Genomic DNA, 26,795 nt, shown 5'->3' with positions numbered 1-26,795 from the left:
TTGTGTAATCATACATGTACATAGGGTAATGATGTCTGTCTCATTCCACCATTTTTCATACCCCCCCCCCATTTCCCTCTATGTAATCTAAAGTTCTTCCGTTCTTCTCTCACTCTCCCCACTCCTCAACCCCATTAAAAGGCACACTTTTACATTACTGGTGGAGTTGCAAATTGGTGCAGCCACTCTGGAAAGCAGTGTGGAGATTCCTCAGAAAACTTGGAATGGACCCACCTTTTACCCAGTTATCCCACTCCTCAATTTATACCCAGAGGACTTAAAATTAGCATACTACAGTAACACAGCCACATCAATGTTTATAGCAGCTCAATTCACAATAGCTAGATTGTGGAACCAACCTAAATGCCCTTCAACAGATGAATGGATAAAGAAACTGTGGTATATATACACAATGGAATATTATTCAGTCATAAAGAAAAATAATATTATGGCATTTGCAGATAAATGGATGGAATTGGAGAATATCATGCTAAGTGAAATAAGCCAATTCCAAAAAACCAAAGGCCAAATGTTTTCCCTGATAATTTTAATTTTTAATTGAACCATTTAGTCTTTTATATTTCAACATAGATGAAATATAAAGCTGAGATAAACATCCAGATGATTCAGGTTGAAAATTACTTTTAAAGAATATTTTAAAGTCCAAATCATTCATTAACATAAAAGTATTCCTCTGTATGCTTTTTATATGTCACAGGAGATTTTAATCAACCTTTGTACTTGGTAATTTTTTTGAATTGGTACATTACATGTGATTTTTTTTGATAACATAATTCCAATTTGATTGTTAATGAGGTGGTTTTGATAATTACATTGTGATTTCTGACAAGATTACATTACTAAAATCTGATTAGAGGATGTAGCCATTCCTTTTGTTATTTAAAATTTTCTTTTCTTTAGAACGCACACCAGTTTGAAAAGAAGGACCATTTTGGTTAGCAGCCAATATGCTTATCTTCCCTTTTCTTTCCGATTTTGTTCATTCCTATAGCTTCAAATACTCTGTGTATGCTTTTCATTTACAAATACAATTTCACCAGAGCATTCTTCTGACCTGCAGATCCAATGGCATAGTTGCCTACTGAAAATCTTTGCTTGAGTATATTTTAGGCACCTCAAAGTCATATTATCTGTGTCTGAATTCATTATTTCTCCCAAATATGCTCTGTGAGATAGCTAGCTAGCTAGCTAGAGACAGAGAGAGAGAGAGAGAGAATATGAATGTGTTTTTCTTAAGTAATTATCCTTTTATCTTCCCAGTTGCACAGTTATTCTTCTGTACTTTTTATTTTGTGATCAAGTCTTCAGAGGTCTTACTTCTTATCTCTAAATCAGTCCACTTCTTCTACTCCTTCTGTTACTAGTTTAGTTCTTGCAATACTCATCTTGTTTTTTACCCCAAATATTGCAGCAAATTTCTAATAATTCTCCCAACTTCTAGACTTGCTGCCTTGAACTTCAGTCTGTACATTGTAGTATAGTGAACATTCAATTAATAGTAGTTAATAATATATTATTTATAAATTATATGGTATTATATTTTTTCTATTGAAAGACAATAAGATATGTATTTCATGTATATTTTATAGCTAAGTATATGTTATAGCTAAAATTAAACTTGTTTTATCTGCTAATGGATGTTTACTATTAGCAAATCTATTAGTTATGGTTTTATTTTCTTTCTTTTTTTTTCTCTGAAATGTGCATTACCTTGTGTAAATATTATGTTCCTGCATTTTTACCACATATAGTAAACAATGGAAACTTCAATTCAACTGTATCTGTTAATCTCTTCATTTCAAATTACTTGTAGTTTCAAATTTGTCAGTCTGTGTTTTGTGCTTTTTGCACATGCCGTGATCTTGAAAGAAATATTTTCCCTCACTAGTCTTCCTGAGATTATTTTCATTATTCTTTAAATCCCTGTTTACATCTCAGATTCTTTTTATTCCTTCTTTCTCCAAGTACTGTGATCTTTCTATCATTTCTGTTTCCATAATGCTTTGCTTTCTTACTTTCAAAAAATCTCTCTGTTTTTCAATGATTTGTTTCTCTGTCACCATATTCAGTTCCTTGAAGGCAGAAACTGTCTTACTTTTTTTTTTTTTTTTATGTCTCAGCCATCTAGTGTAGTATCTGATCCATATATAATGATTGTTCTGTGAAAGACTTGATGAACTAAATGGTTGGTGATGTTTTTGATTGTAGACAACAGCTTTTATATTATCTTTAGCGTTAAAGATTTATAACAAGTGAAGCAGTCAAGAACACAGTGATATAAAGGATATCCTTTATATCCTGTCCCTTTTATATAATATGCCATTTTTTAATAGACTAGACTGTCAAGTATGGAATTATGGGCCAGGCCCCATACTGAGAGTGTTTCATGTTATTTTACTTAATTCTCAAAAAAAAAAAGTTCTATAAAGTAAATATTCTCTGTTTTGCATATGAGAAAGTAAAGGATAGAGAGCTTAGGGAAATTACACAAAACGTACAGCTGAAGTGTTGTTTAAAGCGGCAAGATTTTAAGATAGGTCTGTGTGATTGCCATTCCTCTCATTCACAAATGTTATACTGCCACATGTATTTTAAAGGACAAGCAATATCTTAAAACACATGATTTGGTTTGAAATTTATATAAATTCTTATATCGTTATTATTACATTTGCATTTTTATTATAATTATTTTATATTAAAAAGATGTAACAATTGGGTTTAGTTTTAGGTATATCTATTTTAATATATCTAAATTTTAAATATATCTCAATATTAAATATTACAATTTAGGTATATCTATTTTAAGATATCTAAATTACATATCTTATTATGACCCACAAATGCTAATTATAATAATTTATCTTTGGTGACTTACTCCAATTAAATTTCTTCTTTTTGGCCACATTAAGTTTAAAAGATTTCTAAGTTAATGAGTCAGTGATAACTTTTAGAAGCAATATGCAGAATTCATGCAAAATTATATTTTTGCTTTTGATAGTAGATGATGAAATTAATGGTAAATGATGAGGCTGTGTTTTATTATCTTTGTACCTAAAACCTTTATTCCTAAATATTTTTTAGTTTTTTCCTTCAATTTAATTAGAATTTTATTTATGAAAAAGGCAATGTATTTTTTGATATTTGTGTATTTAATTGCTTTTATTTTGAAATTATTTTGTTTATATATCTTAGTAGCATGCTCTTGCTTGAATTGTATAAAGATATGGAAAACTTTCCTCCTAAAATTTTAAATTTAAAGTGTAAAGTTTTAAATTTCAGTCAAAATGTGATTTAAACATTTTCAGAATTTTTATTTCATTAACAAACTCTTATTTGTTTTAAGAATGGAATTAATAATTTCTTTTTTGTTTTGTCTTTTCTGTCTTTTTGACTTGCTTTCGCGGATAATCTCACCAGGAGGACAAAGTGGTTAGAGTCTTTTTTCCTGTCAAATATGATTTTTTCCTTATTGTTGTTATTGCCAGTTTTAGTTTTATAGTTATATTTAATTTTATATGCTTTAAGTGTTTTGTTACAGTTGTATTGCATGATAATTGCTAAACATTATAGCATACTTAATTAAGCATGCTGATTTTACTGAAAAACACATTCTATTTTGGTGAAAATTGGTTACTTGATTTTTAAAGAGACTTGACTTTTTAGAATTTAATATTTTTCAAGATTTCATAGCATTCCTCTTTTTGATAAGAATTCCTTTAATCTTGCAATGTTTTCCTAAACTCATCATTGTACTGATGGGTTTTTAAAAGAAGCTTCTGACTTAGTTAAGAGTTAATCTTTGTAATGAGTTACAATAAGATTGAACATGGGTTTTATTGAAGTATGTATTTGACAGTTGATAATATTTAATACATTTTTCTTGATAATATGTTTTAGAAGTTGATAAAATGTCTGCCTTATATCCTCATGGTATATTTTACATTAGATATATTTATGATTTAAAAATAGGCAACACTGATGGGTAGGATTAGACTTTAGGCCACCTCTCAATAATCTGCTAATTTTCTACCATGAGAGGTTAGATTTGGATTTAGATCTCTTCTGGATACGGGGTTGCTACAAATGTAGACAAAAACTTTGTATTTTGTTTTCTTCTGATGAATCAAACTAAACCTAGAAGTCTTTTCAAGATTTCCAATTTAGAAGTGGCATAAACCCAAAGAGAACACCCTTGACCTGAGATCTTCTAAGCAGTATCTTTTTATATTAATAATTTGAAGCATTTTTGTTCCTTTCAAAGTCTTTGGTTACTTGTTTGGGGGTGATGCTTATGTTAGCAAATACTGAATGTGGGTTTAGTATGAAATTTCTGAGCAGAAAAGAAGACACTGCAATTTTTGCCTTTTTTTTTTAAAAGTCTTCCAAGCGTTTAGAGGCAGTTGTGACTATATATGGGTCAATATCTGTAGATATGTCTCAAACTGTGCATCATCCTTGATCCAGGGCAGGTTCCCCAGAGAACTTATGTACTTTCTACCAGTCCATTATAGTAGCTGACTAACAGTTAACACAATTCAGGCAATTCATAACCTTAGAATCTCTAGTGCTACTTTCATGGCCAGAGTTAACACAAAAAGCATAATGATCCAATTAGTGTCTGTGGTTTCCATAATGAATTGATACACCTATCCCAGAATTGAGGCACTTAATAATGAAATCTCAACTGTAGAAATGACTTTCATGTATTGATAAGATTTCATAATTTTCAGCCTATATTTTAATTAAGGATTGACTGACAGATAAAAATATACTGTGATAAAATTTTTGTGAATTTGGAACATTGCAAATAAAATTCAGTATGCCTTATTATGACATTCTATATGTAGTACTGTTTAATGTAGTAATTAATGTAGTAATGTTTAATGTGAAATGTTTTATATTTTCACTGTCCAACAGAATAACTTCCAGTCACAAGTAGTTTTTGACAATTGAAAATGATCTAGACTGAGAAATTGAATATTAAATTGTAATTAATTTAAAGTCATATGTGTCAAATGTCTAGAGAAAACCTAAACCTAGGTAGCAAACATTCTCTGATTTTCAAACTCAGATTAGCAGTAGCAGTGGATGTAAAAGCTGTACAAACCCCAAGAAGGGTATATTTGTCAGCTCCAATCTCTGTATAAAACCAAGGAAGATAATGGACAAGAGATATCCTTCCCAAGGGTAGAACCAGGGGATTTAATTGACAGTGGTCAAGGGAGAATCCCCCAGATAGCTGAATCAGGGGTAACCAGATAGGATAACAAGGAAATTAAGCCATTGTCCATATAGGGATTGCTGTGTGCTATGAACATTTGCCTCTGTATCTTTCTTACTCTTCTGTTTCTGATTGAGAATCTTTTCTCTGACTTGAGTGTGTTAGGAACAGACAATTTGTCTTTTAGTAGTTAGGTCAGAGGTTCACAGTGATCCATACTTCACACTCTGTGTGGGAAAGATCTGTTTTTCTTCAGAGTTCCTGGATTTGCTGTTAGATTTTATAACTAAATGAGACTTTGGGATCTCCTCTCTTAGGGAGGAAGTGAATGTGTAACATGTAAAATATTATCTATGAAATGTTGATTAGTCAAAAGAGCAGACACTTTAAAATTTTTTAAAATTATTTCATTATAGATATAAATGATATTAGGGTTCATTTGACGTAATTATAGACGTGTGGAATGTAATTTGCTCCAATTCAGTCTCTCCTTTCCCTCCCCTTCTCCCTCACTTGTTCCCTTTCCTTTCTCTATTGATCTTTGTTCTAGTTATTTGTAGTTTCTTTTTTAATTGGTGCATTATAGATACACAGAAAGGTGAAATTCACTGTGGTATATTCATATATGTACATAGGAAAGTTCAATCATATTCATTCCACTGTTTTCCCTTTCCCATCCCTCCTCCCTTTTAATTTCTTCCTCTAATACCCTGATCTTTTGTCTATTTTTATGGGATTCCCTTTTTTCTCTCCCTCATCTTTTCTTCCTTCCTTTCTTTCTTTTCTCCTTATTTTGATTTAATTTCCACATATGACAGAGAACATTTGACCCTTGACTTTCTGGGTCTGGCTTATTTCACTTAGCGTGATGTTCTCCCTTTCCATTCATTTATTAGCAAGCACCATAATTTCATTTTTTATGGTTGAATAAACTCTGTTTTCACACACACACACACACACACACACACACACTATATTTATATATATAAATCACATTATCTTTATACATACATCTGTTACCAGGCACCTAGACAGATTCCATAACTTGGTTATTGTGAATTGCCCAAGAGCAGACTCTTGTATACTCTGCTTAGTGGATATTTTCCATTTTCTTCTGTCCTGCAAACCTCATTTGCAAGTCTGGAAGAGTATAAAACTTGACTTCCTTGCTACTGGGAATGACTCTGTGACAAATGACATAAGAAAATTTCTGAAGGATTCTAGAATGTCATGGTAAAAAAGATGTATCTGGCACTCCTTTAATGCAAAGGTGACATCTTGACTTGACTGACATTTGTGAAGATGAGGGAAAGGCCAAGACTATTGGAATAAACAGTCATGACATTGTTGAGCCTGATAAGTGTCAGTGGTTCTAAAGGGTGGCAGATCTGAAACTTGAAAGATGAGAAATTTGGTGGTTGGATAAAGAAGATTAAAAGAGGAGACAAGGATGACAACTAGATTTTTGCCATCAATTCCCGGTTACTGTATGTATGGGCAATGAGAGCATTTTAGATTTACTTTCTGAGCAAATTTCAAGTATATGATAGAGTATTATTAATTATAGTTACAATGCTGTATACTAGATCTTCAGAATATGTTCATTTTACATAATCAAAACTTTATACTCTTTGATCAACATCTCCACATTTCCCTCCTCTCCTATTCCCTGGCAACCACCATTCTACTCTGTTTCTATGAGTTTGACTTCTTAAGATTCTATGTGTAAGTGGAATCATGCAGTATTTTTGTTTTGTATCTGGCTTATTTCACTTAGCACAATGTCCTCCAGGTTCATCCATGTTGTTGCAAATGACAGGATTTCCTTCTTTTGGAAGGCTGAATAGTATTTTGTTGTATATAAGTACCACATTTACTTTGTCCATTCATCTATTGATGAATACTTAAGTGGATTTCATATATTAGCTATTATGACTAATGCTCGAATATGAAAGAGTGCAAATATCTCTTTGACATACTAATTACATTTCCTTTGGATATGTACATACATAAACTACATACAAAAACTCTACACTTTAATTTCTCCTTTCTTCATATTTTACATTATTGATCTTTTTTGTTTAGTATGAGATAACTGTATTTCTGTGGGTTTGTCTCTGTGTCTTCTATTCTGTACCATTGGTCTACCTGTCTGTTTTGGTGCCAGTGCGATGCTGTTTTTGATACTACAGCTCTGTAGTATAATTTAAGGTCTGGTATTGTGACACCTCCTGCATCACTCTTCTTGCTAAGGAATCCTTTGGCTCTTCTGGTTTTTTGTATTTCCAAAAGAATTTCATGATTGCTTTTTCTATTTGTATGATGAACATCATTGGAACCTTAATAGGAATTATATTGAATCTGTATAGTGCTTTTGGTAGTATGACCATTTTGACAATATTAATTCTAAGGTCTTCTTCAATTTTTTTCTTTAGTGTTCTGTATTTTTCATTGTAGAGATCTTTCACCTCTTTTGTTAGATTGATTCCCAAGTATTTTATTTTATTTTTTTGAGGCTATTGCAAATGGGGTAGTTTTCCTAAATTACTCTTGCAGAGGATTCTTCACTGATATGTCAAATGCATTTGATTTATGGGTGTTGATTTTATATCCTGCTACTTTGCTGAATTCATTCATGAGTTCGAGAAGTTTTCTGGTGGAATTTTTTGGATCCTCTAAATATAGAATCATGTCATTGGCAAATAATGATAGTTTGAGTTCTTCTTTTCCTATTTGTATCCCTTTAATTTCTTTCATCTGTCTAATTACTCTGCCTGGAGTTTCCAGGATGAAGTTGATTAGAATTGGTGAAAGAGGGCATCCCATTCTTGTTCCAATTTTTATAGGTAATTCTTTTAATTTTTTTTCCATTTGCAATGAAGCTGGTCTTGGGCTTAGCATAGATAAGTTTTACAATGTTGAGTTATGTTTCTACTATCCCGATTTTTTCTAGTGTTTTGAACATGAAGATGTGCTGTATTTTATCTAATACTTTTTCTCATCTATTGAGATGATCATATGATTCTTATCTTTAAGTCTGTTAAGGTGATGAATTACATTTATTGATTTCTGAATGTTGAACAAACTTGAATCTCTGGGATGAATCCCACTTGATCACAGTGCACTATTTTTTAAATATGTTTATGTATGTGGTTTGCCAGGATCTTATTAAGAATTTATACATCTATGTTCATCAGGGACATTGGTCTGATGTTTTGTTTCCTTGATGTATCTTTGGCTGCTTTTGGTATCAGGGCGATAGTAGCTTCATAGGATGCATTTGGAAGTGTTCCCCCCTTTTTATTTCATGAACTACTTTGAGGAGTATTGATATTAATTCTTCTTTGAAGGTCTTGTAGAACTCTGGTGAGACTCCATCTGGTCCTGGTCTTTTCTTGGTTGGTAGGCTTTTTTTGATGTTGAATTCTATTTCATTCTTGAAATTGATATGTTTAAATTTTCTATGTCCTTCTGCTTCAGTTTGGGTAGATCATATGTCTCTAGAAATTTGTTGATGTCTTTGAGATTTTGTGTACATTGGAGTATAAATTTTCAAAACATTTTCTAATTATCTTCTGTATTTCAATAGTGTCTGTTGTGATATTTCCTTTTTCATCATGGATTTTAGTAATTTGAGTATTTTCTGTCCTCTTTGTTAATGTAACTAAGAGTTTATGAATTTTATTTATTTTTTCAAAGAACCAACTTCTTGTCTCGTCAAATTTTTCCATTTTTTTCTTTCAATTTCCTTGTTTTCAGCTCTGATTATAATTATTTTCCTGTCTTCTACTACTTTTGGTGTTTATCTTTTCTTTTTTCTTGGGCTTTGAGATGTAATGTTAAGTTATTTATTTGTTGACTTATTATTCTTTTAATGAATGAGATCAATGCAATGAACTTTCCTTTAAACCCTGCCTTCATAGTGTCCCAGAGATTTTGATATGTTGTATTGGTATTTTCATTTACCTCTAATAATTTTTTTTTTTTTATCTCCTCCCTGATGTCTTCTGCTATCCAGGCATCATTCAATAGTGTATTATTTAGTTTCCAGGTGTGTTGGAGTAGCTTCTATTTTTTATTTTATCATTTATTTCTGGTTTCATTCCATTATGATCTGATAGAATGCAGGGTAGTATCTCTACTTTTTTGTATTTGCTAAGAATTGCTTTGTGGCATAACATACGGTCTGTTTTAGAGAAGGATCCTTGTGTTGCTGAGAAAAAAGTTTATTCACTCATTGATGGAGTGAATATTCTATATATGTCTGTTAAGTCAAAATTATTGATTGTATTATTTAGTTCTATAGTTTGTTTAGTTTTTGTTTAGAAGATCTATCCAGTGGTGAGAGAGGTGTGTCAAAGTATGTTGTGATCTATTTGATTCCTGAAATGGACAAGTGTTTGATGATGTACATAGATGCTCCATTGTTTGGGGCATAAATATTTACAATTGTTATGTCTTGATGCAGTATGAAATGTCCTTCTTTATCCTTTCTGGGTAACTTTGGTTTGGAGTCCATTTTATCTGATATGAGAATGGAATTCTCTGGTTTCTTGCACAACCCATGGGATTGATATGTTTTCTCTCATTCGTTCACCTTTAGTCTGTGGATGTCTTTTTGTATGAGATGAGTCTCTTGAAGGCAGTGTATTGTTGGGTCTTTTTAAAATATCCAGTCTGCCAGTCTTTGTCTTTTGATTGATGAGTTTAGGCCATTAATGTTTAGGATTACTATTGAGATTTGATTTGTATTCCCAGTCATTTTGTTTTATTTTTGGTTTTTAACTTGACTTGGGTTCTCCTTTGATTTGTTTTTCTTTTAGGCTAGTTTCTCCCTTTGTTGACTTTCATTATTATTTTTCATTTCTTCCTCATGGAATATTTTGCTGAGAATATTCTCTAGTGCAGGCTTTCTAGTTGTAAATTCTTTTAACTTTTGTTTAATTTTTAATTTTATCATCAAATCTGAAGGTTAGTTTTGCTGGATATAAGATTCTTGGTTGGCATCCATTTTCTTTCAGAGCTTGGTATGTTTTTTCCAGGAGGATCTGTGGCTTTGAGGGTCTGTGTTGAAAAATTTGCTGAGATCCAAATTGGTTTCCCCCTATGTAATCTGATATTTTTCTCTTGTGACCTTTAAAATTCTATCCTTGTTTTGTAGGCTAGGCAATTTCGTTATAATGTGCATTGGTGTGGGGGTTCTGTAATTTTGTACATTTGGGGGTCCTGTAAACTTCTTGTATGGGATTTTCCATTTCATTCTTTAGGTTTGGGAAATTTTCTGATATTATTTCATTGAAAAGATTTTACTTTGCTTTGGTTTGTATCTTTGTGCCTTTCTTGATCCCAATAATTCTTAAATTTGGTCTTTTCATGTTATCCCATAATTCTTAGAGGTTCTGTTCATGGTTTTTTTTTAACCATCTTTTCTGTGTGGATAACTTTATTTTCAAGATTATATATTTTTTCTTCATTGTCTGAGGTTCTATCTTCCAGGTGATCTAGTCTGTTGATGATTCTTTCTATTGAGTTTTTAATTCCATTTATTGTTTCCTTCATTTCAAGGATTTTTTTTTCAGAATCTCTATCTCTTTATTAAAGTAATCATTTGCTACCTGCATTTGCTCTCTTATTTCTTTATTGAAGTGGTCTTTTGTTGCCTGCATTAGCTGTCTTATATCATCCTTTACTTCACAGATCATTTTAATTATGTACATTTTGAACTCCTTTCTTTTCTTTTACAATGTTGTCCACGAATTCTGTTATTATAGCATCTTGGTTTGTTTGGGGTGGGTTGCTTTTTTTCCTTGATTTTTTCATGTTATTTGTGTCTTCTCCTCTAGCAGTGTGGATCCAAGGTATTACAATTTCTACCCTATAGATTTATAGTGTCCCTGTATGTTTCCAATACCTAACCTTTAAGGGGGAGATCAATATTAACAGCACCCAATGCAAATAATATGCACCCTTAAAACAAATAACCCCTATCAAGACATTTATAGTTTTGTCATAATAAACAGAATTTTTTTGTTTGATTATCTACAATATAAACAATAGGTTTGCAATAGGGTCTACAGTTTCTAATGGACAGAGTGAATGGTGTGTGTGTGTGTGTGTGTGTGTGTGTGTGTGTGTGTGTAGGACGTGATGTTTTTGAGATAGGAGTTGAAAATATAGAGGTATTAGATCATAGGAAGAATGAAAGAATGAAAGAGGAATCAAAAGAAGTTGATTGCTAGCAGAAGAAAAGAGAGAAAGAGGCTCCAGGGAAACAGAGAAGTGAGAGGAATATGGAGAGAGAGAGAAAAGAAAAGAAAAGAAATATAAAAATAAAAGAATCTACAACAAAACTATAATATACTATTTAAACATCCCAGTCCTTGGTAGCTTGCTACATGAAAAGTACTTGATTTCAAAAATATTGGGGATGTGAGAGTGGCAAATGAAAAAGGAGAAAAGAAAAAAAGAGGAAAAAAAAAGAAAAAAATTCTTGAAGGAAAATTGAGAAATTGTTCCTGTTGGAGTTCAGTATCTTCTCTGCTTCTCTTCTCATCCAATAGGTGGGGTTTTCTGGAGTTTGCTGGTAATTCCACCCTCAGGAGGGTGAAAGTGTTAGTCTTGTAGGCAGGACATAGCAATTGCCAGTCTCCATTGGAAGACTGCCCCCTAGGAATCTCTTTTGGGATCTATTCATGTGACGCAAGAACCTGTTCTTAGCCCCTTGCGTTGTTTTTGGGCCCCACAATTCATGGTCTATGGTCTATAATTTTATCTCTCCCACCCCTGTTTTCTTTTTTTTTTTTTTTTTTTTTTTTTTTTGCGGTGCTGGGGATTGAACCCAGGGCTTTGTAGCTTACCAAGCAAGCACTCTACCAACTGACCTATCTCCCCAGCCCACTACCCCCTGCTTTTTTGACTTTCTAATCAGGAACCTCTCTTCCCAGAGGCCCTGAGGGTTGAGCACCAGGACCTGTGTGCCTGTTGTGGAAAGTTGTTCTATATTGGGCAGGTTAGGATCAGGTGTTGGGAGTTGCGGGCCAGCCACGTAGCTGCAAGCACTGGGCTGGGTCGGTGGGTAGAGGGGTGTTGGGAGACTGGGGCTTGAGAAGCTAGAGGGCCCTGTTGATTACCGAACTGGTCAGACCAGGGCCATATTGGGTGGGAGTCATGGACCAGGTTGGTGTTGGGTCACAGCAAGTGCTGCCTAAGTTGTCTCTGGGATCCCTGTGAGTGCAGAGCTGGTTGGCTGGATGAGCCCGGATCAAGATGCCCTCACACCCTCTTCCAACCTACCGACCCTTTGCAAGATTCTCTCCTGCCACTGCAGCAAGAAGGTGGCTGTTAGCACACTTAGCAGGGATACCTCAAGTACAACCAAGCCTGCAGGGACCTTGGTGATGTTCTTACAGGTCCTGGCTGTTATCCCTAGATAGAAGTGACCATGTTCCTAGATGGTGGCGGTGGCCATGTCAAACCTGTAGGTGCCTTGATGTTGAACTTCCAGGCTCCAGCTGGTGTCCCAACTAAGATGGTGGTGGTGGCAGTGGAGGTAACCCAGGATGGTGACGGAGTTGTCCCAAGATGGAGGTGACTGCTTTCAGAGATGGGGTAGCAAGAGTGGGCCATGGGGTGGCATTAGGCAGCCTGTTCAGAGATGCAGTGCTGAGGTGGGTAGTGCCGCAGCAGCCTCCGTGTTCGTTCTAAGGGACTTTTTTTTGTGTGTCTCAGGGACCAATAGTTTCTAGCACCAAAGTATAGTACTTTCCTTAAGTCTACTAGAGTGTTCATTGGTGCAGGGTCTATTCTTGTATTATAGTTTAGATCTTTAAGAGCCATTGGTATATATCTTGGGATATGTTCCATTGTTGTTTGTTCTTATATTGAATGGTGAAACTAGATGAAAAGGTGCATAGCCAAAAAAAGTATGCTCTGGTGTCGAGCCTTCTACAGGTGTAGGTAAATATACCAGTAATAGGAATTAAAGTTCAGCATTGTTTTACATCAAACTATCTGGATCTTAACTATTTGAGAGCCCACCAGAGTGTTATCAACCTGGAATTGACCAAATTGAATCTCTAAGAATAGCTCTGTATTAACTTCAGCCATCTGCAAAGTAACTGACCTGTGTTTTCATAGAATAAATAGTGATTCCTCAGAGACTTATGTCTGCTAGGGAGGATGTGCTGGCTTAACTTTTTGTCTGAAATTTATTTTTAAGTATGTATCATAATAGAATTTGCTGAGCTGTTTGTGTGTCTTTTAAAAATGCCAGAGCATTGTTCTTTAATCTGAGGGCTAGATTATTTAGTTGAAGATGGTACCAAGTGAGGCTAGTGTTAAACTAACAACATAGCACTAGGACTTATTGTAATGTTAAAAAAAGCGGGGAAATGACCAATTAAAAGTAAGATAATGTTCACTAGGGATACACTGAAAGTAGTCTAAACAAGAGACTTGAATTTCCATGGAAATTTATTTGGTGGAGAGAATATGGTAGAGGGAAAGTTATTATTTACTATTAGGATTTAATTGCCCTAAAATTTAAGACTATTCATAGATGGGATTTTACTAAATTCTCTACCTTACCTCTTGCTTCACTGTTTTTCAAATTTTTATTTTTAGCACTTTTAAATTGTATCTTTTATCAAGACAACATTCTATTTAATGCTTTCTTTTCTTTTCACACATTGTTTATTCTGTCCAGAGTCCCCTTCTGTATTTTGTCCACTCGGCAAACTCGTGGGTTCTTCCAAATCCAATTTAGATATTTCTTTCTGCAGAAACCTGTCAGTTCTTTCTCAGTATCTTCTTCATGTTGTTGTCACTCTCCTTATCAGATCATATTATGACTTGTTTTTTTTTACCTATATGCCTCACATGTTGGGTTCCTGAGGGCAAAGATTGTTTTTTTTTTTTTAATTACGACTAATTTATCACAAATAACTAATACAATTACTGATAGTTAGGAAATACTTGGTAGATATTCAAATTATTATCAGTCAGTAGGCTGTGGGGACCAACCAATCAGAATGTATAGCTGACTAATCAGAATAGACACTGGTTATTACTCCACACCTTTGCATACTGGCTAAATATTAATAGGGGGTGGTCTGAAAGAGGAAAGTAAAAGTTTTTTTTTTTAATGTAGTGGTTTTATATGACTGTTGGTCCTCCTGAATGAATGAAAGATATTTTCACTCTTCCATAATACTGTTTTGAAATTAATACAAAGGATTATATTGAGAGAAATAATTTTCTCTACTTCTTTGAAAAATGTTTTATTAATTTCTCAATTTCTTATTTTTATTTTGATTTACTTCATAATTGATTATTTCCTATAGGAACTGAAGGGGAAAGAGGTTTAACTTAACTTTGCCATTCTGTTTTGACTGTACCATGGTTAAAGTAATCTTACCCAATTAAAAAACAGGATGAACATATTACTGCCTTAAAGACATATATACATACAACTTTCAGGGTGAAAGTATGGACCATTTAGAAGTGAATTCTTTCTAAGGAGTGGGATATGTTAAAAAGAAAGTCGATGAAAGGAAGGTATTTTCTAGTTTATTCATAAATTATGCAGATTGTCTCTATGTTAAATATTACTACCAACATCCATTTCAAATGAATATAGTATGAATTTTCCTGTATTTTTTTTCATGCTAACATAGTTTTGCCTAATAGAGGTGATTTAGAATTGGCAGTAAAAATTAAATTTGTTTAAGAATATTTTATATTTACAATATAAAAATAATATTAATACTAAAATTTACTACATATCTGTTACCTTTGAAAAGATTAAATGGGTATATTCTTAAAAACCCATCTTTAAAGCAAAACTGTATATGTTAAATCATTTTTAGTGGATTTTATTAAAAATAGATAGATGTCTCATCTATTCTAAATGTTCCTAAATATTGTAGCTATTGTAATCAATACTATTATGGCCTTATGTTTATATTATCATGCCCATAGTTATTGTAGTCATTGCACTGGTAGTTCAGAGCATCAGAAAAACATATTTTTGTAACAGATCTTTATGTATTTAAATATATATTCTATGAAAATTTAAAATTTAAAATTCCCAAGCTATATGTAGGTATTTAATAGAAAGCAGGAAGTATAATGAATTTACTTTTATTTAAAAAAACCTAAGTATATACTAAATATATCAATAACACCTTTTGGAAGCTACTAACAACCAAGTATTGTGTGCAGGAATTACAGAGCTGAGTGAGACACAGTCTTTCTTCCCTAAGGAGTTCAATTATCTTCATTTTTCTATATAGAAAACGAAGCTTAACCTTGGTTAAACAGTTTGCCCAAAGGCCCATAATAAAGCGTCAGATTCTGAATGATTTATCTCAGGAGTTCCCTGCTGTTTATTTTTGAGTTAGCAGAATTATCTGGGGCAGTTTTAAAAATATTAACACATTTCAGTGTACACCATATCAGAGGAATCTTTGTTTTCTATGGTTACTCAGATTATTCTAGTACATAGTTAGGTTTAGATACCACTGTTTTCTCTGATTCTAAAGATCATTCCTTTTTAAACTTTAAGCCCTGCCTTTCTCTTGGTGTTAACATACTCAGAAATCAATGTCATGGGACTGGGATTGTGACTTAGTGATAGAGCACTTGCCTAGCATGGGCGAGGCATTAGGTTCTATTCTCAGCACCACATAAAAATAAATGACTAAAATAAAGGTCTATCAACATCTAAAAAAATAAAAAATAAAAAAATCAATGTCATGAATCCCAGATTTCCATAGTGTATGCATGAAGTATAAATTTATATACAGGCAGCTGGAGGCTTAAAACATTAAACAAGAAGTAATTCCTAAATATGAACCCTATCCCTGACCTAGATTGCATATCTTTTTTTTTTTTTTTTTTGGTGGTGCTGGGGATTGAACCCAGGTCCTTGTGTATGCTAGGCAAGCACTCTACCAACTGAGCTATATCCCCAACCCTGCATACCCTTTTGTAACTTAATTAAGAATGGATGGGAAATGATTAATTTAGATAGGTATTGTTTTATGTCAACATAGAAAGCTAATATTCTGTAAGTTTTTAGGAATATGTAGTTTTTCATGTGTTATCAGAATAGTTATTACTAAGATTGTGAAGGGGAATGGTAGGTAAGAATATACATTCTTTATTTGTCAAGTTGGAGCTTGAAATAAATTTTCCCACAGAAACAACTTTGTAAGTGGTGATTAAACAGAATATTAGTGAACTTTACTAGATAGGCTCTACTGACTTAATTAACCTAGGTGCCCATTGTCTTCTTGCCAACTGATGGGGAAGGGAAGAAATGACTTAGTAGGTAAGACCTGGCTTATAGAGCTTCTTGTAAAGGGTGGCAGTTTATAGCCTACACAACTCTGCTCAGAAAGTATTGTACGTGATAGCTAAATATAAGATGGTTGTGGATTAGGAAACTTGTATAACATGGGATTATTGGGGTGGGGGAAGCTAAATGTTGTTAAGTAGTAGCTGAGGTGATAGTTTAGACACTGATCTTCAAATGTTTGTTTCAAGCCTCTCATTTAATTTTAAAAAAATCTTTCATCTCCATATATTTTTATGAGGTTGTTTAACATTAGCATCATGTGTTTAGTTGCAAGGGGTACAGATTCTAGCATATTATATTGGTATTTACAGTAAAATTGTTAGAACCTCTTAAAATATATGTATATATATCCAATGGCATCTAAATAGTTTAGTAGAACCTCTTAAAAATATATATATATATATCCAATGGCATCTAAATAGTTTGGTGGTTTGTTAATTTTCATGAATATAAAAAAAATCAAACACATGAACACAATTTTTGACAATTGAAAGTTTTGTTTTTCTTTGAATTTTTATGTACATTCCACATCCTTCACAGTATTTATACACATGTAATATGTTTTTTTTTGTTAGCAATCACCTGGATTTCCAAAGATAGAACATACATGACTACATCTCTTTAAAAATCATCTTTTAATAGTCTGTTCCAACAAAATATGCATATGTAGGGAAACATTTAAAAATTTCTTTGGCCATAAAGCTTAAAGTTTTGAAAAACTTCTACTGAATTGAATCATCAGTAATTGATAATTACTAATGTGCAATTTGTTAAAATAACAAATACAAATTTTGATTAAAATAATTAAGTGTAAGAATTCTTTTGGAGATGGGTTGGATTAGTTTTCTTTCAAAGTTGTTCATAATTCTAGAGGCTGAGATGGAATTCAGCATCAATTCTATTTCTTTTATTTTTATAGATACAAGTGCTGAGGAAGGTTGTTTGCATTTATGACTGAATGTGAATAAAAGGAATTTGGTAATAACAATTCACTCATTTCCTCAAACTCTTTCCAAGTTACATGACAAAAAAAATATAGTAATCTATCATCAAAAATAATTTTGTTATGTATCAGTTGACCACTAATTTAGGTTTTTCTTCAATTTGATGAAAGCAAAAAATTGAAAACACTCACAAAATTTATTAACTGGTTTGTGATTTATTCTGTTAATTTCTGGAGTTATAACAAAAAGGTGTTACCAAGAACCTATCAAGTGACTGTTCTTTTTATTCTTACAGTTAGAGACATCTTGTTCAAGCCAGTATGCCTAACCCAAAAAGGGTTTGGAAAATGTTAATTTTAGTACCCTTAATAATTATAACTTATTTTAATAAAATTATTTTGTCTTTTTGTATGCTTTAAATTGTTTTATAAGTCTCTTAGAACTGCATATTGAGCTTTCAGTTTATAGAAAATATGGAGCATATTAACTAATAGGCAAAGCCATTCTTATTGTCAAATTAATCAGCCAAATGAAACTGTCAGTCTTATTTTACTTTTAAATTTAAATAAAAATATTAATATATATTCTTTGATAATCTTATTGTGACAAAAATTATGTACAAGTGGACTTCATTTACTCACGCATCACTTGAAAACATTTAATATTTTATATATACTAATAATTCCTCTTTTAGTGGTAACATTTGATACTTCAATCAGGGGTCAATCTTCATGAAGACAAGTGTTTTCAGTGTAGAGTTTAAAGCCTTAACCATAAGATTATTTCCTGTGATCACTCATTGAACCAACTCTATTCATGGAGATATAAGTTGCTAACTGAAACAAAAATAACCTGAAGATGAATATGCAGTTTTGAAATCTCTTCACTAGTTGGGCATATTTCTTATATATGCCATAATTTCATCAGTTATGTTGTTCTCATTGCGATTGAGAATGACTGGAATCTCTAGATAATGTATCTGCAAGTAATATAATCTACCACAATTTTTGCCACAATCTGAACAGTGCTTCTTGCCACTTAATGAGTTCTGCAATATACAGTGGTATCATTATGAGGATTTAATAAAATTACTTTGATGGACTCACTAGTTAACATCTTTTTTGCTCATAACTTATGGAAGAGGTAGAGCAATCTACTTTTGTTGTATGTAGTAATAAGAGAAATGCAAATCAAAACCACCCTAAGATTCCATCTCACCCCAATTAGAATGGCGATTATCAAGAATACAAGCAACAACAGGTGTTGGCGAGGATGTGGGGAGAAAGGTACACTCATACATTGCTGGTGGGGCTGCAAATTAGTGCAGCCACTCTGGAAAGCAGTGTGGAGACTCCTTAGAAAACTTGGAATGGAACCACCATTTGACCCAGCTATCCCACTCCTTGGCCTATACCCAAAGGACTTAAAATCAGCATAATAAAGAGATACAGCCACATCAATGTTCATAGCTGCTCAGTTCACAACAGCCAGATTGTGGAACCAACCTAGATGTCCTTCAATTGATGAATGGATAAAGAAACTGTGGTATATATATACAATGGGATATTACTCAGCCATAAAGAATGATAAAATTATGGCATTTGCAGGCTAATGGATGAAATTGGAGAATATCATGCTAAGTGAGATAAGCCAATCTCAAAAAACCAAAGGATGAATGATATCGCTAATAAGTGGATGATGACACATAATGGGGGGTGGGAGGGGTTAGTGTTAGGGTTAGAGTTAGGGTTAGGGAGTGGGGCAAGAATGGAGGAAGGAAGGACTGTATAGAGGGAAAAGAGGGGTGGTAGGGGTGGGGGGAAGGGAAAAACTAACAGAATGAATCAAACAACATTACCCTATGTAAATTTATGATTACACAAATGGTATGCCTTTACTCCATGTACAAACAGAGAAACAACATGTATCCCATTTGTTTACAGTAAAAAAAAAAAAATTGTGCCTGTAAAAAAAAAAAAAAGATTTCCTGTGTTTAGCAGTGAGCACAATATTAATTTGTAAGAGTTTTTCAAAGCCTGTCTTGAATAACTGCTTATAAGTTACCAATACTTTCAGTTTTCTCCTTATAACGTTAATTGCTTTCTTTGGGGTTTGAATATTTTGCAAATAAATGACACTTCAAGAGAAATGGTTTCATACCTTTGTTGGATAATAATGTTTCAACAACAGTCTCTCACAGGGATTCTCTGGAGCAGCATATACTTTTACAATTAGAAGTCTCTTTCCCAGAATGGTTGTATGTCCAACAGCATCCTCTTGCTTATTCTCATATTTTCTTTCTTAAATTTATATGAATTTTAACAAATGCAAGTTATTAAATGACGTTTATTATAAGATTGCATATCACTTCTAAAGGGTTGACCTACTGTATTAGTGTTTTAAGATCGTTTTATAAAGAACATGAGTTTAAAATGATAATCTCAATCGTTCCTTACCCTCATATTTTCCAGTACTACTGCAATCAGAATTAAGTTTATGTTATACCTTTTTTCAAAATGTGTTTAGCCAGTACCTTAGTCATGACTTAAAATTGTAGTATGCCTAATGTTCTCTAAACATAAAAGAAACCTCTGCACATTTAGCAAGTACACATTGTGTGTTAATTCTGGACATAATTTCATTTATTTCAGTATTAAACCTGCAAATGCATTGCACATTTTCTTTCATAACAAGTAACATCCACATATTTCTTCTCAAGATATTTCCCAGTTATCTACAATAAATACAGATGAGAACTAATCATGATTACATGCAGAATGAGATTGCTGGCAGTCTAAATTTATCTGCAGTTTCTAGTCCATTAATTTGATTTTAAAATATTATCTAAAAAGTGGTAACCTTATTATTGTTTAAATTAACTTCAAATAAACTTTATTATTGTCTATATTGTCTAAAAATTGGTAACTTTATTAAGATAAAAAATCTACATTATGTTTTATTTATACCTTCCCAATTATCACGGTCATTAACAACATGACCATAAATGGGCTAAAGTGATTTTTTTTGTCATTTCCTATTTATGAAGTGTTTTATAGTTTTGTTGTTCTCATATTGTTCTGTTTACTTTTATCTTGTAAACATATATTATTTTATACTTAAAGGAAGTATTTGAGAATACATGATTTTATTTGGTCAAGTATGATGCAAACTTAAAGGGAATGGACCTAAAACTTCTCCATCAAGTATGATCTTTGTCAACATATTTTAATATACCATTTCCACCAACCTGAAGAAAGTTCTTTGATTTTTATTTCAATTCCCAAGCTAAAGAAATGCACTTGTATTCTTAATATTTTAAGAGTTTAAACTCTAAAATGGTGGTTGAGCCTTAGCAAGTACTTTATTACTTGAGTTATGATTTTTTCTCCTTTATTCAGTTAACATTTTCAAATACATAACTGAATTTCCTGATGTTGTACCATCTTTACATCTCTGGGAGTGAAGAGTGTTGATTATGATATAAATTCTAGTTGTCTTGGATTTTGTTATTTAAGTATTGGCTTATGTTTTTGTCTCCAAATGTATGTGAGTAGAATTGATCTGTGCTTTGCTTATTTTATGTTGAAATTCCATTAGGCTTATAAGATGAGCAATATGGCTTTTATTATCAGTTAAAATTCAACTTTGTGGAACAGTTTTGTAATATATGAATTAATGATTCCTTTGGTAGAATTCAGCTGTACAACTGTAGCAGTTGTTATAGGTATTCTACTCATATGCTTACAACCCACTCTGTTTGCTACCTGTAAATAGCTCCTGAGCATACCAATAGCTTCCTAAACCTCTCTGCCTAAAAGCATTTTATGGTCAGACCTGACTCAAAGGGGAGAGACAGGAGTTTCATTAGCTAATATATACCCCAGTCTTTTGACACTTAGTGGGTTTGATTCTGAGAAGAATCTATCATGGCCAAGTTCCATTTGTCTCCCCTTGCCAAATAAGTTATTCCTTAATTAATATTTATCATTTTTCTTCCTTTCTGTATTTCATTTCCTCAGTCTTTCACTGTACTTTTTGGGATCATCTTTCAAATAAAGAAACTACTTTTCATCCAGATTTCAGGCTCAAGATGTGGAGAAGCCTCAAATAAGATCAAACTCATCTGGGTCTGAGATTTTCCTTAGAAGGAGTTTTTCTTCTTAATTTTTTAATTGAGATATAATTCATCAGACATATATTAATTATTTAAAATATACAAGTTGTTTTATTAACAATGTTGCATGACCATCCATCTAATTCTAGAACATTTTCATACCCTCCCAACCCCAAACCTCTGTATTCATTAGTAGTCATTCTCATCTCTTCCTACAACCTGGCAATCACTAATGTATCTGTCTTTTTATCCATGGGTTTACCTATTCTGAAAATTTCATATCAATGTATTTGTATAATATGTGACCTTTTGTGCTTGGCTTCTATATTCATTCCAATGGGTATTAAGTGGTATCATTGTGGTTTTATTTGTATTTCCTCAATGACTAATGATAAACATTTCTTCACTTATTTGTTGACCATATATAAATATTCTGTGAGGAAATGTTTAAGTCCATTGCCGATTTTAAAATTTGGTTCCCCTGCCACCCATTTTGTTTTTTTTTTTTTCCTCCAGTGTTGGGAATCTAACTGAGGGCCTCATGCATTCTACCACTGAGCCACATTGCAACCCTAGTTAGGTTATTGATTTTTAAGAGTTCTTTTTATATATTCTGGTTATTAGACCCTTATCACACATATAATTTGCAAATATTGTTCCTATTCTATTATCTTTTCATTTTCTTGAAAATACTATTTGACTGCTCCATTCTCTTCCTGAGGCCAGTGGACAAAGGTATGCCTGCCCATGGTGGTAACAGACAAGCTACAGCAAGCATAAACTTTGAAGGCTTCTTAAAGCCTTGGAACAGCTTCACCATCATTTCTGTGTCATTCTGTTGCCAAAAGCAAGTCATGTGGTCAAGGGTTGGAGGAACATTTTTAATGGGAAGAACTAAAAATCCACATGGAAAAGAGTATGAATACGAAGTATAGAGTACTGAGACCATTAATTCAGTCCTTCACGGGGGCCAAACTTTGGAAGAGTTCAAACAGGAATCAGCTTTCTTTTTCTCCTGGTATTGCTGTAAAATATGTACTGTTGAATCTCTGTCCTCCTATGCCTTGACCATATTTCTACTTTTTGCTCTAAAAATGGTCTCATTTGAAGTCAAATTGAACTTCACTTTGAGGAAAAGTATGGTCATGCTAATCATACCCAGATTTCAACATTCAGTGATACCTGTTCTCTCTCAAGGTTCTTGACTCAGAGACCTTGATACAGGTGGGTGTAGTAGCACAGACCCCCTTTAAAGAAGGATGTGTTGCTCAGCTGTGAGTAGTGGAGAGGCAAATAGATTCAGCTCTCAACCCCTTCAAGGTAGCCTCAGCTGCAGAGGGAAGCCTGCTAGAGGTGATGCCTTTCCTGGTCAGCACATCCAGTGGCTGAGAGATGTGTGCCAAAAGGCCTAGTTAGTTGTCCCAAATCTAGGCAATGCTAGTGACCAGTTCTTGCCTCAGCAATCCTGCCAGGTTGGCTAAGGGTACTTCAAACTGACTTACCTCATATCTAATGCTGCTTCCTCCCTCTTCCTTCCACAAGAATTGATTCATATAAACACCTTACATTACCCACCTCTGCAGAGCAAGGGGGGGGGAAGAGAGAGAGAGAGAGAGAGAGAGAGAGAGAGAGAGAGAGAGAGAGAGAGAGAGAGAGAGAGAGAGAGAAAGAGAAAACTGATGCATAAAAAATTTTTAATTTTGATGAAGTGTAATTTATCTATTTTTTCTTTTGCCTTATTCTTTTGGTTATCACACTTAAGAAACAGTTGCCTAAACTAAGGTCACCAAGATTTACTCCTGTTTTTTCTAGGAATGTTATAATTTTAGCTCTTACATTGAAGTCTTTGATTCAGATTAGTTAATTTTTGTATATGGTGTGAATTAGGCATTCGACTTTTTATTTTTCCTGTGAATATCCAGTAGTTTCAATGCTATTTGTTGAGAAGACTATCCCTATTGAATGTTCTTGGTACCCTTCTTGAGAATCAAAAACCTGTAGATGTCTGATTTCCTCCCCCCGACTTTCAACTCTATTCCAATCGTCTCTCTCTCTCTCTCTTATATATATAGTCTTTCCTTATGTCAGTATCACATTGTCTTCATAACTGTTGCCTTTTGTAGTAAGTTTGAAATAGGGAGTGAGGGGTAAAAGGTCTGTGATCACTTTATATTTCATTAATACTTTCCATATTTAAAGAAATTAGCCTATATTTAGAGTCTTTTTTTCCCCCTCAGGAATGTAATTATATGTTATCAAGAGTACTACACAGAAATGGATGTTTCTACTGAAAAATAAACATGACATTCTCTCTCTTCTAATCTAGATTAGATTCTAAAATTATTTGAGGTAAATCAAAAGTGTATTTCAATTGAAAAAACTTGGAAACCTCTAAGATAAACAATGCACATCATATTTTCATCCAAATGTTTAAGCAATTTAATGCACACCAAAGAAATCTTAAAATACTTTGTTTCCACACTTTGAATTTTATTAAACGAGTATTTTTATCAGAAAAATAAATTTCCTAGTAGTATTTGATTTTTTTAAGTTCTTAATACTTTATTTTTTCTTAAAGATAGTTTTGTAAAACTGGATTGTATAAATTTACAAAGAAAACATTTTAAAGAAAGTAGTGTATAACTGTGTTCTGTATCTATAGTTAATATATTAATTCACTCATTCATTGAATAAATCTTGGTATTGTTTGGGCATTGGGAGATAGCAGTGAACTAAAATAAATAAATATCTCTTATTTTCCTAGAATTTCTACTTTGGGGAGTTAGGGAATGCAGGCAACAAATGAGATAAGTAAATATTAGAATGTGTAAATGCCTCGGAGAAAATGAAAGTTAAGACCCCTTAATTTTGGGTGGTGTTGGAATTTTAATTTGGATCGCCTTAAAAAGTGACAGTTGAGCTTGAAACTAATGAGTGAGTTAGTGTTTGTATTTAAGGAAAAAGCAATCAGCAAGGACAAAGGTCCTATGTTCAATGCATGCTTGACATGTTGGAAGAATAGCAGTGAAGTTCAGTATAGCTGGGGCAGAGCAAGTGAGCATGGAGCAGAGAAATAGAGAATGCTGTAGGACACAGGGTAAAATTGTAGAGAAAATTTTACATCACTTTGAGGACTTTGGCATTTATTCTAAGTGAAACAGGGAGCATAATATTCTGATTAAAAAGCAGCATTGTTTTACTTATATTTAAAAACATTTAAAAAGGCTTATTTAGACAGTTTTGTTTTTTTTATAATAAGAGAAAAGAGTGGAAGCTGGAAGATTAGTTACCAGGTTGTTGCAGTAATTTATGTGATTGATGTTGGTTGCTTAGAGTAATTGTGGTGGAGGTGGTGACATGTTATCTCTGTAGGTGTATTTTAAAGAAGAGTCAAACTCCCCCAACCCCACACCCTGGGAAATGTATATGGTATATGGGAGAAAAAGGTCAGTCCAATATTTTGCCCTGAGGCAAACTGAGAGAATGGAAAGTTGCCATTAATTGCTATAGGTAAGATTGTGGATGGAGCAATTTTGGGGTGATTGTCTAAAATTCAATTTTGGTCTTATTAAATTTGAGATAAATGAAAATACAAATGCACTGAAACTTAAATATAAAGTTGTGCTTTAAATTTTGTGCTATCATAGTATTGTGATCTGGCTTGTCTTTCTTACAGTAGTAGATATACCTTGGGTGGGCTAAGTTGGACCTGCCTTACATTTGGATGATTATATGTGATTAATGATGTCATTGTCTTCTAGCAGTGCAGGAACCAAAAGCACACTTTGCAAAGGAAAGTTCATATAGTAGTCCATGGCTTCTGGAAATTTACTTGCAATAAACCATGGAGGATCCCAAGTAGTTTTGATCATTAACCTTAAAGTATTTAAAGAATTACTAGCAAGAATCTGAGAATCAGGTAAATGAAGCTTTATGCTCTGAACGTTTCCCCCTCTGAATTAACCCAACTTCTTAAAATTTTCTCGTTCTTAAAAGTATTGTAGTGTTTTCCACATCACTATATTTCAGGCATTTCACCATCATTGCATCTAGATATACACTTCTAATTTGCTAAAATGACATCTTTACCATCTGTTAACCTTCAAATAGTTATGTCTTGTCCCCTGTCTTTTATAGGATATCCTCTTCAGAAATCCTCATGTTCTGGTCTCTGTTTTTAATGAAGTCTTTTAGGTGCATATGCCTTCTATTTCAGGAAAAATTAAACTTGCTTTCTCTCTGTTTTGAAATCAATATTTTACTTTAATGTAGTTTATTCATCATAACTGGTATGTTCTACATTATGGACAACTAAACTGTCAGCTTATCGTATGTTTGTTTCTATTTCCTCTATTGAAGTTTTGAATCAGTCAATATACAATGGAAAATAATTATTCTAATCAACTTCACATTTTGTAGTATAGAATAATGGTACTGTTCATCTCATTTTGCCTGAGTTTTTATTTTACACATTTTAAATGGACATTTAATATATTTTTTAGGGGAAAAAGTAGGTTAGTTATGTAGTACCAATATGCGTTGAATCAAGTTGAGCCAGTTTGTACAAAGTGCCATAGCACAGACTAGTGGGAAAACTTCGTAACTGCAGCAATGTTGTTTCCTTAATCTTGTAAGATAAACCCACCATTTTAACAAAGGTCTTAAAAAAAATTACTTAGAGAAATTTAATCTAAAAACGCAATTCAAAATTAAGATAATATTTTGAAGTTTCATATTATTATGAAGCCAGCAATTACCTATTTTTGTGCAGCCACTCTGGAAATCAGTGTAATTTTGAGTCAATAAATATTTTCATTAGTCTAATTAATTAACCTTTGTTGATAACTAGTTTTAGATTGTTAGTTACATTGTCTCTTTCCAATGTGTGTTCCTTTTTTTTTTTTTGGTACTGGGGATTGAACCCAGGAACATTTAACCACCCATCCCTTTTTTGTATTTTAGAGACAAGGTCTACTGAGTCGTTTAAGGCCTTGCTGAGTTGCTGAGGCTGGCTTTGAACTCGTGATCCTCCAGCCTCAGCCTCCTGAGTCACTGGGATTGTAGGTGTGAGCCACTGGGTCCATCTTGTGTATTCCTTTTTTATTTTTTTACTTTATCTTTTTTTATTTTGAGATA

The 26,795-nt window shown here is 33.0% G+C and overlaps 1 protein-coding gene across 37 annotated transcripts in view; it reads left to right on the top strand.

Moving 5' to 3' along the window:
* Positions 1–26,795, top strand: part of Rims2 (regulating synaptic membrane exocytosis 2) — a 601,671-nt gene that overhangs the window by 174,087 nt on the left and 400,789 nt on the right. For 26 of the 37 annotated variants that reach the window (XM_047527145.1, XM_047527153.1, XM_047527039.1 and 23 more), the window contains one exon: positions 3,439–3,450. The exons of the other annotated variants lie outside the window; for them this stretch is intronic. In XM_047527145.1, the coding sequence (XP_047383101.1) occupies positions 3,439–3,450 (12 nt within the window). The remainder of the gene's footprint in view (positions 1–3,438; positions 3,451–26,795) is intronic. 37 annotated transcript variants of the gene reach the window in all.

This window comes from Sciurus carolinensis, chromosome 1, assembly GCF_902686445.1.
Source record: "Sciurus carolinensis chromosome 1, mSciCar1.2, whole genome shotgun sequence".
Classification (NCBI taxonomy): Eukaryota; Metazoa; Chordata; class Mammalia; order Rodentia; family Sciuridae; genus Sciurus; species Sciurus carolinensis.
This window is presented reverse-complemented; position numbering and strand designations above follow the sequence as displayed.